Source organism: Acomys minous (assembly GCF_964271855.1).
Source record: "Acomys minous genome assembly, chromosome: 7".
Lineage (NCBI taxonomy): Eukaryota > Metazoa > Chordata > Mammalia > Rodentia > Muridae > Acomys > Acomys minous.
The window spans coordinates 106,874,453-106,887,199 of record NC_140488.1 but is presented as its reverse complement, the minus strand read 5'-3'; the positions used below and the strand labels follow the sequence as shown (position 1 = coordinate 106,887,199).

Below are 12,747 nucleotides of genomic sequence, written 5' to 3'. Positions count from 1 at the left end.
GGGACTCCACATCAGAAGATGTGTTTGAAGACTATGGGCTTTCCCACAATTCTCAAATTGGAGCCCAAGTAGACAGCTTGCAAATTAGGTAATCATTTCTTTTCTACTAAGAATGGGGCATTTTCTTCAGTCTATATTCTGTCATCTTACAACTGGCTTGTAATTTGTTCTTGGAGGGAGAATGTTGATAATCGCAGCATTATGGTTATCAGAAATTCTCCTTTCTGAGGGAAACTCCTTAGCCTGAAAATATTTTATCTGCAAGTCCAAGGAAATCTTTATCTGGTGTGCAGAGCAGGGTGAGGGAAGGAAATCGTGATTTGTGGAAGTCCTACCATATGTCCAATGTCCAGGAATGAACTCTGTTCTTCGCATCATGATAATCAGGGTTTTTTTTTTTTAATGGGAATGAGACAGAGGAAAACAAGGAAATTTTTATATAAAAAGTATCCAGAAATGATTCACGTGTCTGAGATGAACAAAGCTAAAACATATAATCCAATACAATAGCCTTATAGTACATTGGAAGAGTCAACCACTCATGGTGATATTCTAATTTTAGAATGTTCTCATGACCATCTGCAGAAAAGTCATGCTCCTTATCAGTCATTCCTTAGCCCCTTGGTATTTAGGCCATGACAAGCACTAATGTGCCCTTTGCCTATATAGATTTCCCTATTTTAGACATTTGGAATAAATTGAATCATAGACTACGGTTCTTTGCTTTTGGTTCCTTTTCACTTAGTATAAAATATGTTGAAGGTTCAGGCCTGTTATAGCATTTATCAAGACTTTATCAGGGTTTTTTGTTTGTTTGTTTCTTTGTTTTTTGAGACAGGGTTTCTCTGTGTAGCCCTGGTTGTCCTGGACTCGCTTTGTAGACCAGGCTGGCCTCGAACTCACAGAGATCCACCTGCCTCTGCCTCCCTAGTGCTGGGATTAAAGGTGTGCGCCACCACACCACACCCAACTTATTATTCCTGGCAGGTGTAATAAGTTGGTGCCCATTGTGATGCCTGTTTATATATCCTTATCAATAGGAAAACTGACCACCTATCCCTGTGTTTACTGTATGCATATTTTCACAGACTGAATGTTTGTGGCATCTTGAAATTTTTTTGTGATTTGCAAGGTGATAGCATTTAGAGAAGGGGCCCTTGCGGAAACAGTTCTGTGAAGATAAGATCACAAGCATTTAGCCTTCAACTGGATCAGTGCCGACTTAAGAAACAGAGGGGGGGGGAGGGAGGGAGGGAGGGAGGGAGAGAGAGACTTCTTTCTCCCCACTGTATGAGAATATAAATAGGTGTCCATCTGCACAATAGGATAGGGTCCTTTACCAACACCGAATCTGTTGGTACCTTGATCTTTCAGAAAAAAATAGCTGTGTTTTATTCTCGGAGTATTTCATGTACGTATGCAAATGAAGCATGATCATACCGCCCATCGCCCCTCCGGGTCTTCTTGTATCTCTGTCTCCCCACTCAACACACTGCTTCCCAGCTTCATCCCTCCTCCTCCTCTTCTTAATAATCCACTACGTTCAGTTAATGGTGGCCATGGACTATCTGTGCTCCATGACTATAAGAAACCAATGTTTGTTGTTCAATTCACTCATTGTAATGGTGTTATGCTACAGAAATTCAAGCAAGGACATATAATTCTTTGGAGCAGCTTCTTTAATCCAGTCATGTTTTCTCTCTAGACATCCAGCTGTACCAGCACTGCTTATAGAACAATTATTGCCTCAATTTTATGTATGTGACTTATGCATGTATGTGTACATTTGTTGAACATTACTATAATTTTCATGGTTTATTTCTTAATTTTTAATTTCCATTTATTTGTATGTATGTCTCTGCTTGTAAATAATGACTTCTTTTACTCTTTATTTGTAATAAAAGTTGAAATTTGGAAGGCTAAGTCCTATATTTTATTTTATTTAAAGCTAGTTTTGACTATTTTAAGTCCTGTGTAATTCTGTATAAATTTTTGGATGATACTGTAATTTAGGCAAATAAATCAGTATGAATTTTCTTAAGAATTATGGTGAATTTGTAAATCAGTTTGAGGTTTATAATCATCTTAGTGATAGTATGTCTTATCAATAATGAATATGGCACATTTTTCTGTTTAGAAATTCCCTAGTTTCTTTTATTGATATTTTATTGTTTTAATGGAAAAGTCTTGCATTTTTGTAAATATATTTCTAGGTATTTTATGCTTTTCTATGCTACAGTAAATTGAATTATTTCCCCCTTAAAACCATTTATTTTCTATTTAGAATTTACTCCAATAATTATACACATTTCTGAGAATACAGCATTACATTTTTATACATTAACAATATATAGATGAGGCAATTGATGTAGCCATCACCTCAGACATTTGTCATATTTTTTAATAGCAACAGTCAGGGATTATTTTATTTCCTTTTCAGATTGCTCCTTCAATTTTTGTGTATTGCTACAGTTTGGATGTGTCTCCCAAAAGTGTGTTTTGAAAACTTAATCCTTTTTGTAACAGTGATGGGAGCCCGATGGGAAGCACTTAGGCCATAAGGCCTCCGCCCTGAAGACTATATTGCTACTGATTATAAAAGCAGTTAAGCTCTGACTCTGATCTCTTTTTTTTTCTCCCTCACTTTCCCCTTCTGCCATGAGGTACAGAAAAAAGGCTCAACACAAGATGCTGGACTTTTGATCTTGGACTTTTCAACCTCTAGAACTATAAGCCAGTACATTTTTTATTTACTATAAATTACCCAGTCTTCGATATATTGTTATAGCAGCCCAAAAATGAGGTAAGAGATATATCAACTCTGCATCTGGAGACCTTGATTAATGATTTGGACAACTGTGATCAAAATGAGAAAAGATAGACTATATTTAGGATATAGAATCAAGACTATAAAATGGTTATTCTTCCAGGCTATGTTGGAAACATATTAGCAGTTCCAAACTTTAATATTAAACACATGAATCTCCCAGGGATTTAATTAAAAGTTAGACTTGTCACTGGCTACAGGATGGGGCCTGGAATTCTGCCTTTCTAACAATGCCTCAGTATATACCTAGGAGCTTTTATTTATCTTCCAAAATACAATTTATTTCAAATTATAATACCTACACTAGATTATTACTCCAATTTTACAACTAAGATGGGAGGCAAGGGTAGAGGAGTGAAGGCTATGACATTTGTGCCACCATTGCACTGGTTCGATTGTTTTGCCAGGCCAGTTTTTATTCTAACTTACAGGACTCACAGCTGGGTGAGACTGGTGGTTAATTTTATCTTTAATAGCACTTGTAGTAGGAATGGATGCCTAAAAGCTATTCTTCTAAGAAGGCTATGAAAGATCCTGTTCTGTTACTGGTGATAATGAATGAAGCATTATTAACACTGTCCGTAAGGTGTCAAGAGTGTAAGTTTAAGAATATGGATAAGGCTTTGGTCATATAGCTGTGTAGGAAAGACTACGGATAAGTAACCACATTCCTTGCTATTATATTTCATCAGACTCTTAGAGGATTTCTCTTCCATAAGCAAAACATAAGAGACAGTTCCTTTTGTCCTTAGCACCTTTATTGAAGTATTACCCTTGATGACAATAAGGCTGGCATATCAATGTCAGCCAAGAGGGGAGTGGTGGAGGACACAAACGCAGAAACAGGATTCAGAAAAATAATAGCATTACATGGGATAGACAACTCCCCAAATTGTACAGCAAACACTGATTCTGTATCTATATACATTGCCCCACGCCCACCCCCGTCTAAGGAGTTAATCCTCAAATAATACAATATTCTGCCATGGAATTATTATTGGCATATGCAGCTCCTCTAGCAAAGAGAGGGAGCTGCCAAGTTCCACGTGGGTAGCTAGAAGTATACCCACCTTCCTCCATCTGAGGCTTGCCACTAGAAGAGCAGCACCTTCAGGGAACCTAGAGCTGAGGAGATGGTTCTGGTACCCCTGAGGCAGCTTTCTTGGCACATGAGGTTAAGTGGCAAACAGAATTATGAACCCAATCTTGAAAGAGGCTTTCTATTTTCACTGTCTTTCCCTTCCTAGGCATCCAATCTCTCCATTTTTAGGGCTTTGAGTTCAGTATTATCTGTCCCACTCTCTGAGATTCCACTTGAGTATTTACTTCTATATCTTAGCTGAGTCTTCACTTGTGGGACTTGATGAGAGTCAATTCTCTAGAGCCCTGGGGATGGGGGAAGAATAGGCATAGGATAGTAATCGTGCATTGACTCCCTTGTATCCGTCACCCTGCTTTCCTTTTATCCAATGAGATTTATGTAAATATTTGAAGGGAAAGAGTGGAAAATCAGTAAACTTTTATGGGGGACATCGATATTTTACCCTACGTTCACACTGCGATCTTCTCAGAGGCCTTTAAAAAAATGGCTGATCCCAGAAACCAAGACCAGAGAGAGATGCCCCATGCCAGTAGCACTGGCACTTTGCAGCGGTGTTCCCCACTGTGGAAATGCCACAGCAGGAGTAGGGCAAGCCAGTGTTAGTTTAGTGTGTTGAGCTTTATTATTCCATAGAGTTTTGAAGTTCTCTTTCAAATGCTTCGGAAACTCAGCCCTGTATTCTGAATCCAACTGTACAAACTCTTTTGAGGTGGGAAGAGTGACAAAATTGAGAATTAAGGCTGGAGCTCTAGCTCAGTGATACAGCACTTGCTCAGTATACATAAGACCTTGGGTTCTACCTCCAACAGTGCCAATCAACAAACAAACACAAACCACAGATAATAATATTTTTGGTATCATATATCATAGGTATAATAAACCTAACAAAGGCTACAAATACCCAGCCTATGGCCATGATATCCAGTAAAGTGACTGCTCCTTGCTCTACTGGAGCCAAACACATCTTAGAATGATAGAGCACACAACTCTCATCCTAGTATAAGACATTCCAACTTCCTTATTGATTGTCCTAGGGCCCAGTATCACAAGAAGGTAAGGCAAGTGTGACTTTTATTCAAAGCCATTTCCTTTGGGTAAGTTCTCAGCTGTCCTGAATAAAACAACAGAACAGGCCTGCACAGTGCCTCGCAGCACACCATAGCACAGACAGCACAGCACAGCACAGAACAGCTACAGAGCTTCACTACTCAGTATAGTTTTAGGACTATGCTTAAAATCCTTGGTAATCTTCCACTTGAGGGGAGAATGACAGGACTGATAGACTAACTGTGCTTATCGTAGAGGCAGCAATGCTCAAAAGCATAAAGGTTACCACCTCTTTAGAATACCCTGCTAACCAAGATTCTCCCGTAGTTGTCACACACAGCCTGAAGAGCATGGAAGATAGTGACGTGCATTTGTAGCAGCCTTGAAGTTCCTTGGCAAACTCTTTGGTTGGATGAGGTAACACTGCAGCTACAGTGAACCTCCGGGGAACCTGAGGAACTCAGTGGAAATAGGTGGTGATGCTGGGGCTTGCTTTTTTGGGGGGGCGGGGGGAGCTTCTGTGGTATTGCTAGGAGATAACATTGAGGAATGCACCCAGTTAGTAAGGAACAGTGGATTGAGCGAGATCAAAAGGAGCTTTGGTGGTAAGTCCCCTGTTGCTATTGCCCCGCTGAATGCTTTTCCAGGGTAGAAGCAGGCTACCAATGTCAGGCCTTGGTAAAAGCACCAGCTTTGGTTCTTGGTATGTAAACCTCTCTTATCCCTTTCACTGTGCACTGTTCCAGTTCTCATGATCAACCACACTTTGACAACATTCAATAGACTATGAAATAATTAAACAACTGGTAAGTTTTAAATGATGTGCCATTCTGAGTAGTGTGATGACATTTTGCTCCATCCCACATGGCTCATCGATCATCTATTTATCCAGTGTATCCATGCTCTAGAGGAGATCTCTCCTTAGCCACTTATGAGTCCCTTCGGTGATGACATTAATAATTGTGGTATAAACAAGCTTTGGTACGATCCAAGATTCCAGGCGTCCACCAGAGGAGATGCTTTAGTACATAGGCCCTGAAGATAAGGACGGCTCCTGTTTGTCTAGCTCCTGGGTGGATGAGAATTTGCTCTGAGGCCTGGCCCTGGCTGAAAATACTCTCATGGTTTTGGTTCCTTGAGCTAGCCACTGGCTGAGAAAGCAGTTGTTAAGAGAGGGCCTTCCATACTCTGAATTATTCATTCATTCATTCATTCATTCACCATTCATTCATTCATGTAGTCTATAACTATCAGTTTTAGGAGAGTACTCTGGTTTCAGGACCGTTAAGGTTATAGTCACCCAGACCCCAGGGAAATACATAGCCAAGCGATGGTAGGGAGGCTATGAATTCAAGGGGAGACATCTCTTAGAGACTTAAAGCTATGGGGAAGAATTCAATACCTTGGCACTTGCTTACGTAGCCAGGGTGGACTCAGGCTTATGTTTTCCATCTGGCTGACTTCCCCCTCTCTAACTTATTTTTTTTCTCGCCTCATTAGTTCAAACCAGAAAAAGAAAACATACATCTCAATACAAACCAAAGGTGATTTAAAGTATAATAAGAATACTCTCCCCCAATCAGGAAGCTGGAATTGAGATATTAGAGGATCGGAGAGTGAAGCCCCGGTGTGTGACTGCTCGAGACATCAGAGCCAGACACACTATAAAGCAGCAGGTCTATCCTGTGGAGACAGGCTGAAGGCCACAGTAAGAAGGCTGTCGACTAGCTGTCGGGGAGGGTAGACATGGAGCCACTTTGTTTAAGCCTGGCTATTACTGGAGGGGAGGGAGAATACAGGTATACCCCCATGCTTGTGCCTGTTGTATACAATCTCCCCTTCTGTGTCTCCTGCTGCGAAGTTGGGGCGAGGTCCTGAAACTGGTTTGAGGTGAATGTATTGAAGTCAAGCAAATCCGGGCGGACAACGGCTAGCTAGCTCACTAGCCCTAGGGAAGAGGAAACATTGCACAGACAGATCAGCTCTGAACCTTAAGGAGGGTAGTGTGTGCGAGGGAGAGTTTGTGGAGTCTTTGGTGTCTTAGGACAGAGATGAAGGCACTTTTCGGTTCCCACTCACTGGGAGAGAGCATGGTAGCATGGCCACACCTTGCTGTGACTCTGTAAGGTAGAAGCTTAGGGCCCTTGCAGGCTCTCCTTGATGGCTAGCCAAGGTAGAGATAGATGGCTGGAACCATCTGTTAAGTCATTTCTATATACTTGGCTACCAAATGGCTATTGAAGATTGAAAGCACTTTGCACTGTGCATGGGCAGTCATGCAGTGGCACACGCCCGGTAGAATTAGAAATTACTGGGCCCCAAGTGCAGGCTCTCTTTGAGGCATCTCAGCTGCTCTTCCCCAAGTTTGATCTTCTCCTCCAGCTCTCGCTGTTCAATGATGAGAGCAGATTTCATCTTCACAAAGTGCTGGTAATCTTGGAGCTGGTCCTGAGGCAGGTAGCGGGAGACCATGCCGAACACCAGCTTCTCCCTGTGGTCCACGTGCTCCTTCAGCTCCTTGGCATCTGCCAACTGGCTCGTCAGCTGCCGTTTCTTCTCTATCAGCACCAACTGGGGAAGCAGAGAACCAATTAAAGGCTGGTCCCAGGCACCAGGCATCTGTACAGCAGTCTTTCACCAAGGAAGCAGCCACAAGGCAGCTACGCATTCTGCTAATTAATCAGCCTTAGATCTCCTGCTCTGAAGTTTGCATTCACGCATAAATCTCCCTTTCCTATAGCTGGAGGAAGACAAGCATGACAGCAGTTTTGGACAGGGGGTGTGCAATCCCCTCTTTCGATTTCTAAGGCTGTCTTTAAAGCATGGGTCATCACTTGGCTTGGCACAGAGGCCACCTCCGACAAAGCCATTCTAAGTCCCTTTCATTTGCTGAACAAACATCACTATGGTGATGCTTTCTATATGGTGTCTCAGTGTGAGCGGACATGCGTAGGGGTGTGTATGCATGTGTACGGAGCTCTTACTGTGGATTCAAAGCCACTTGTAAAGCGAAAGGTAATGGAGTTTAATTCGGATATAATCACAGAATGAAATAACCTCTAAAATTGAGGGCCTCTTTGCAGCTCTAAGGGGATCAGAGGCAAATTTGCTGCTGCGTGCTTTTCCTGTTGCTGCTGCTCTTACTGCTTCTGCTACCACCCCCACCCTTATCGGTACCATCACCACCACCACCATTAGCAGCTAGCACTAATTCCCTATTTACTCTGTTTGGGACCCTATTTTATGCAATTACCTTGGATTATCTCAATCCTTACAGAAAACACATGACGCAGATTGTATGCTTATTTCATTTTGTAAATGAAGCAACTGAAGACAGAGTAAGGCTAAGTAAGTTGCCCACACAGCTGACGTGCAGAACTAAAATTTCAGAGCGCTTACAAAGCGCTTAAAAGCCAGCGCTTACACTTTTAATGCTGTTTTTTCTCCTCCCCCTTAAAAGCTAGAGACATTTCTTCCATTTACACCCCCAGAGACCCCCCATCTGTTACCTTCTCTTGGGTGGCCTCTGAATCGATGCTATTGAGAGCATTCTCCACCCGGGCCAGTCGTCCAGAGAGTGACAGCAACAGGTTGACCACTTTGTCCAGGTCCCCAATAAACAACTGAAACTTTTCAAGCTCATTGGGCTTGCAGACAGCCTTTAAGGTGACCTCCACCTCCTCCCCAAGGGCAGCGTTGGCATTGATGTCATCCACTAGTCCTCGCTGGGCCTCCCGCAGGACCGAAAGTTTCCGACCAATGCTTTCAATGAGCTGGAGCTAAGAGAGTTAAAAGGAAGACAAAGGGTGACCATGGACATCAACAGACACCGGTCTGGGCTTGGGCAGAGCACATGCCTCTCTTTCTAGCACTTGGAAGGTGGAGTCAAGAGGGCTGCAACCTGGCCTACACACTGAAGCCTTGTCTAAAGGGAAAGACTAAAAATGGAGGGGGAGGGGTGGAGGATAGGAGAGAGAAAGAAGGACAGCAGGGATGGAGGGAAAAGATGGCTTAGGGGTAAAAACTTGAGCAAATGATAAGTAATTCTAGGGTTGAGTAGGTACCTTCCCTCCCTGTTTGACAGGCATCTCCATGTCCCCACCGAAGTCGTTGGCACTACGCAAATATTACCCATGAACCAAGCGGCATTTGCAAAATGCAACTGAAACTATAACAAAAAGGATCTAGAGAACTACCGAGATTCTACATTGGAAAGAACTGTCATCACGTATCTACTAATCACTTTATGTGTTTTCTTTCAGTGGTCATGACACTGGCCTATGTCTCTGTCCCCTTGGATCACTTTTGAGGCCTTTGGATGAGAATGGAAATTCTGCAGTCACAATGACTGGGTTCTTCCAGCTCTGCCAATTTCTATCTTGCAGGACCTTGGATGACTTCATTTAATTGAGCCTCACTTTCTGTCTTTGTAGGAGGATTGTGGGTAACTGTTGCGACCATTACACCAAGTGGTAATGATACAATAATAATTTAAAAGGCCTAGCACAAAAAGTGTTCAATAAAAGATTATTATTACTGCTCAATATGACCTATTATTTCCACTCTTCAAAATCATTCTGGTTTAGCTCTCCACTCTGCTATATTCCCGACCCTCATTCTTGATTTCCTGATTTGATTATGCAGTTTCACTTCCTCTGGACTTAGGCTATTCATTCCTGTTCTTTCTGCAAGGCCTAGCTTTGTCCCCACCCTTCTTAGATGAACACTTCCTTTGGAACTCTTCTCTCAGTGCTTTTTCCTCTTAGAGCTTTAAAGTATTTTACTACTGGGGGGGGTGGTATAGTACAATAGTGCAGTGCTTCCCCAGAATATATAAGGTACTGAGTTCCATGCCTAGAACCACAAACAAGCAAACAGATAACCATAGACAAAATTACAAAAAAAATCAGGACTTCTAGAATTAGAACTTTATAGTATGTGGTGGTTTGAATAGGAACAGCCCCCATAGGCTCTTATATTTAAATGCCTGGTCATTATGGAGTGGCACTAATTGAGAGCAATTAAGAGGTAGGGCCTTGTTGGAGTAGGCATGACCTTATTGAAGGGAATGTGTTACTAGGGGTGGGTTTTGGGTTTTTAAAAGCTCAAGCCAGGCCCAGTGTCTCTCTCTTCTTGCTGCCAATAGATCTGAATGTGTAGAACTCCCAGCACCATGTCTGCCTGCATGCTGCCATGCTCCCCGCCATGATGACAATAGACTAAGCCTCTGAACTGTTAGCCAGTCCCAGTTGAATGTTTTCCTTTAAAAGAGCTGCCTTGGTCATGGTGTCTCTTCACAGCAACAGGACATTGGCTGAGACACAGTGCAATTTGAATTTGTTATAATTCTGTTTCATGTGTGTGAGTCTAATCCCTCACTGTTTATTATAAGTTTCTCAAGGGAATTACTATCTATGACCTAGGTTTTATTGGTTTTTGTTTTGTTTTGTTTTTTTGGTGTGGTAAAATGTCCAAGAAAAACACCTTAAGGGAATAAGAGAAGAAATGTGTTCTATGGCTCACAGTCTCAGAAGTTTCAGATCATAGTGGCAGCCAGGAGCACAGAGGGAGAGTCTGTGCTATAGGTTTTCCTACTCTTCCTTTATTACATCTGGGCCTCAGGCTATAGGATGATGCCATCCACATTCTGGGCCTGCCTTCACCCTTAGTTAATCCTTTGTGGAAATGCCTCACAGAGCTCCCAAGGGACTGCTTTACAGCCTCGAGGCACCTGTCAATCTCATCAACTTGACAACCAAGAGTAAGTACTATATAGCCCATGTTCTCCAATTTATAGCAGTAAGCAGTTGTGCAACTGGACTCATAGGAAGGCAATGGGGTACTGTGGAATTTTGGAGTCCTATAAACCCCTGGCTAGCACTCCTGTCTTCTACAAACTCTGAACCTTTTGGTACAAAGAACTTTTACTTCTTCTATAAACTAGAGTAGTCTACATTTGTCCAGGGTTGCTGTGACAATTTATAGTAAATATGATCGCAGAAGCAAAATATTTAATGTTGTGTTTTGAGACCGTAAGCGCTTAATGCACATTTATTTGTGTTATCTTTATCATAATCATTGCTATTAGTATGACTATAAGGAATTCAGGCATACATGTCTAGGGGTTGGAGTGATGGCTCAGTGTTAAAGTGTTTGCATGCAAGCATAAGGACCTTAAGCATGAGGATTATGAGAAGCCAGGCACAGCAGAATGTGTCTGTAACCCAGCACTAGGGGATGATGTAGACTGAAGCACCCCCAGAGCTCACTGATGATCCAGTCTAGGCAGTCAGTAAGCTCTAAATTTAGTGACATCAACTTTCTCAAGAAGACTAAGGCAAGAAGCAACTGAAGAAAAAACGTAGTGTTGACATCCAGCCTCCACACACATGTGTGCATCCAGTTACACATATATACCAGAGCGAGTGAGAGTGAGTTAGCAAGCTAGAGAGAGTCGGAACATTCAGGGGAGGGGGCAGGGGAGGGGGAGAGTGAGAACATCTTGCTTAGCTAAGAGGCTCTGAATGTCATGTTGCTACATCCTTATTTTCCTACAGTTTTTGCAGCCAGTAGTACATGCGGTTAAGATCATGGTCTCTAGCAACAGACTATCATGAATTTGAATGACAGGTCTGCCAGAGAGTAGTGGCCTAACCCTATGTGCCTCAAACTTCTCTACAGGAAAGAAGGTAGGATAATAATGATACCCATATTGCAGAGCGGTTATGGGAATTAAATGAACTAATATATGCATAAGCTAATATCTTGTACACAGGAAGTAAGCGCCATTCAGTGTCAGATCTATTATCATTCTACTTTAGGCATTCTGGGATGCTTAGGTATGGAGTTGCCCTTTCTAGTTGTCCTGGAAATGTTGATGGTGACCAAGACTAGGTGGTTCCAAAGCCCACTGTCAGGAGAAGTCAGGAAATCATCATGATGGTGCCTGCGAGTATGAGGGAAATGACCACATCCACTGAGACCTGGGTATCCAGTGATGTGAGTGGGGAAACATAACTAGGTCTCCACGCATTCTCAATTCTCAATTACTTTGTCACCTTCCATTCTCTCATATAAAAGTCAATGTCACTGTCAAAGGATGGCCCTCTTGATTTGTCACTCATCCAGGATGCCAACTTCTGGGGATGGAGAGAAGAATGGAAACGGGGGGGGGGGGCGGGGGAGGGAGAAGCTTGTTCTTTAGTCCCTGGACACTATATCCTGACTCTGTAGCCTGGAGAAGGTATACTGTATGAAGCTTTGGATTTATTACAAGCTCAGCCAGGACTCAGCCGTTTTTCTGGAACACTGCAAATGAATGACCTTCCTCCCCTCTCCTCCTTACACACAAACATAGCCCTGCCCCATCTGTAGTCATTACAAATCACTCTCTGTTATTCTGTGCCTTGCTATTTCCAGTCATCTTTCTTCCCCTGGCTAGACTTTCATTATGTTTGTCCCTGGAAAGGCCAGGCTTTCAATAAGCAAGGACCAGCTCTGCCATGGTCAAGAAACATAGACTCCAAGGAAGAGCATCTGGATCAATAAAATTTGACACTTCCATGGTCCAATTATTTCCCTGACATTTTGCTTCAGATGGGAAATTGGGAGGACAGCTTCTGAAACTGGCCTTATGTTTTCCTACAGGTCATCTCCTGAAAGAGAAATATGGGCAGAAGAACAATTTACATTGAGTTCACATGTCCACAAAATGGTAAATTGGGCCTTTGAGGTTACCATGACAACTCTATTTGCTTATGAAATAAAACAG

General features: G+C 42.4%; 1 protein-coding gene across 6 annotated transcripts in view; it reads right to left on the bottom strand.

Moving 5' to 3' along the window:
• Nucleotides 1-3,567: 3,567 nt before the first annotated feature.
• SHROOM4 (shroom family member 4) overlaps nucleotides 3,568-12,747 on the bottom strand; it is a 204,178-nt gene continuing 194,998 nt past the window's right edge. For all 6 annotated transcript variants that reach the window (XM_084790227.1, XM_084790228.1, XM_084790232.1 and 3 more), the window contains 2 exons: nucleotides 8,486-8,755; nucleotides 3,568-7,547 (listed from right to left, as the gene is read on the bottom strand). In XM_084790227.1, the coding sequence (XP_084646353.1) occupies nucleotides 7,278-7,547; nucleotides 8,486-8,755 (540 nt within the window). In that variant the 3' untranslated portion in view covers nucleotides 3,568-7,277. The remainder of the gene's footprint in view (nucleotides 7,548-8,485; nucleotides 8,756-12,747) is intronic.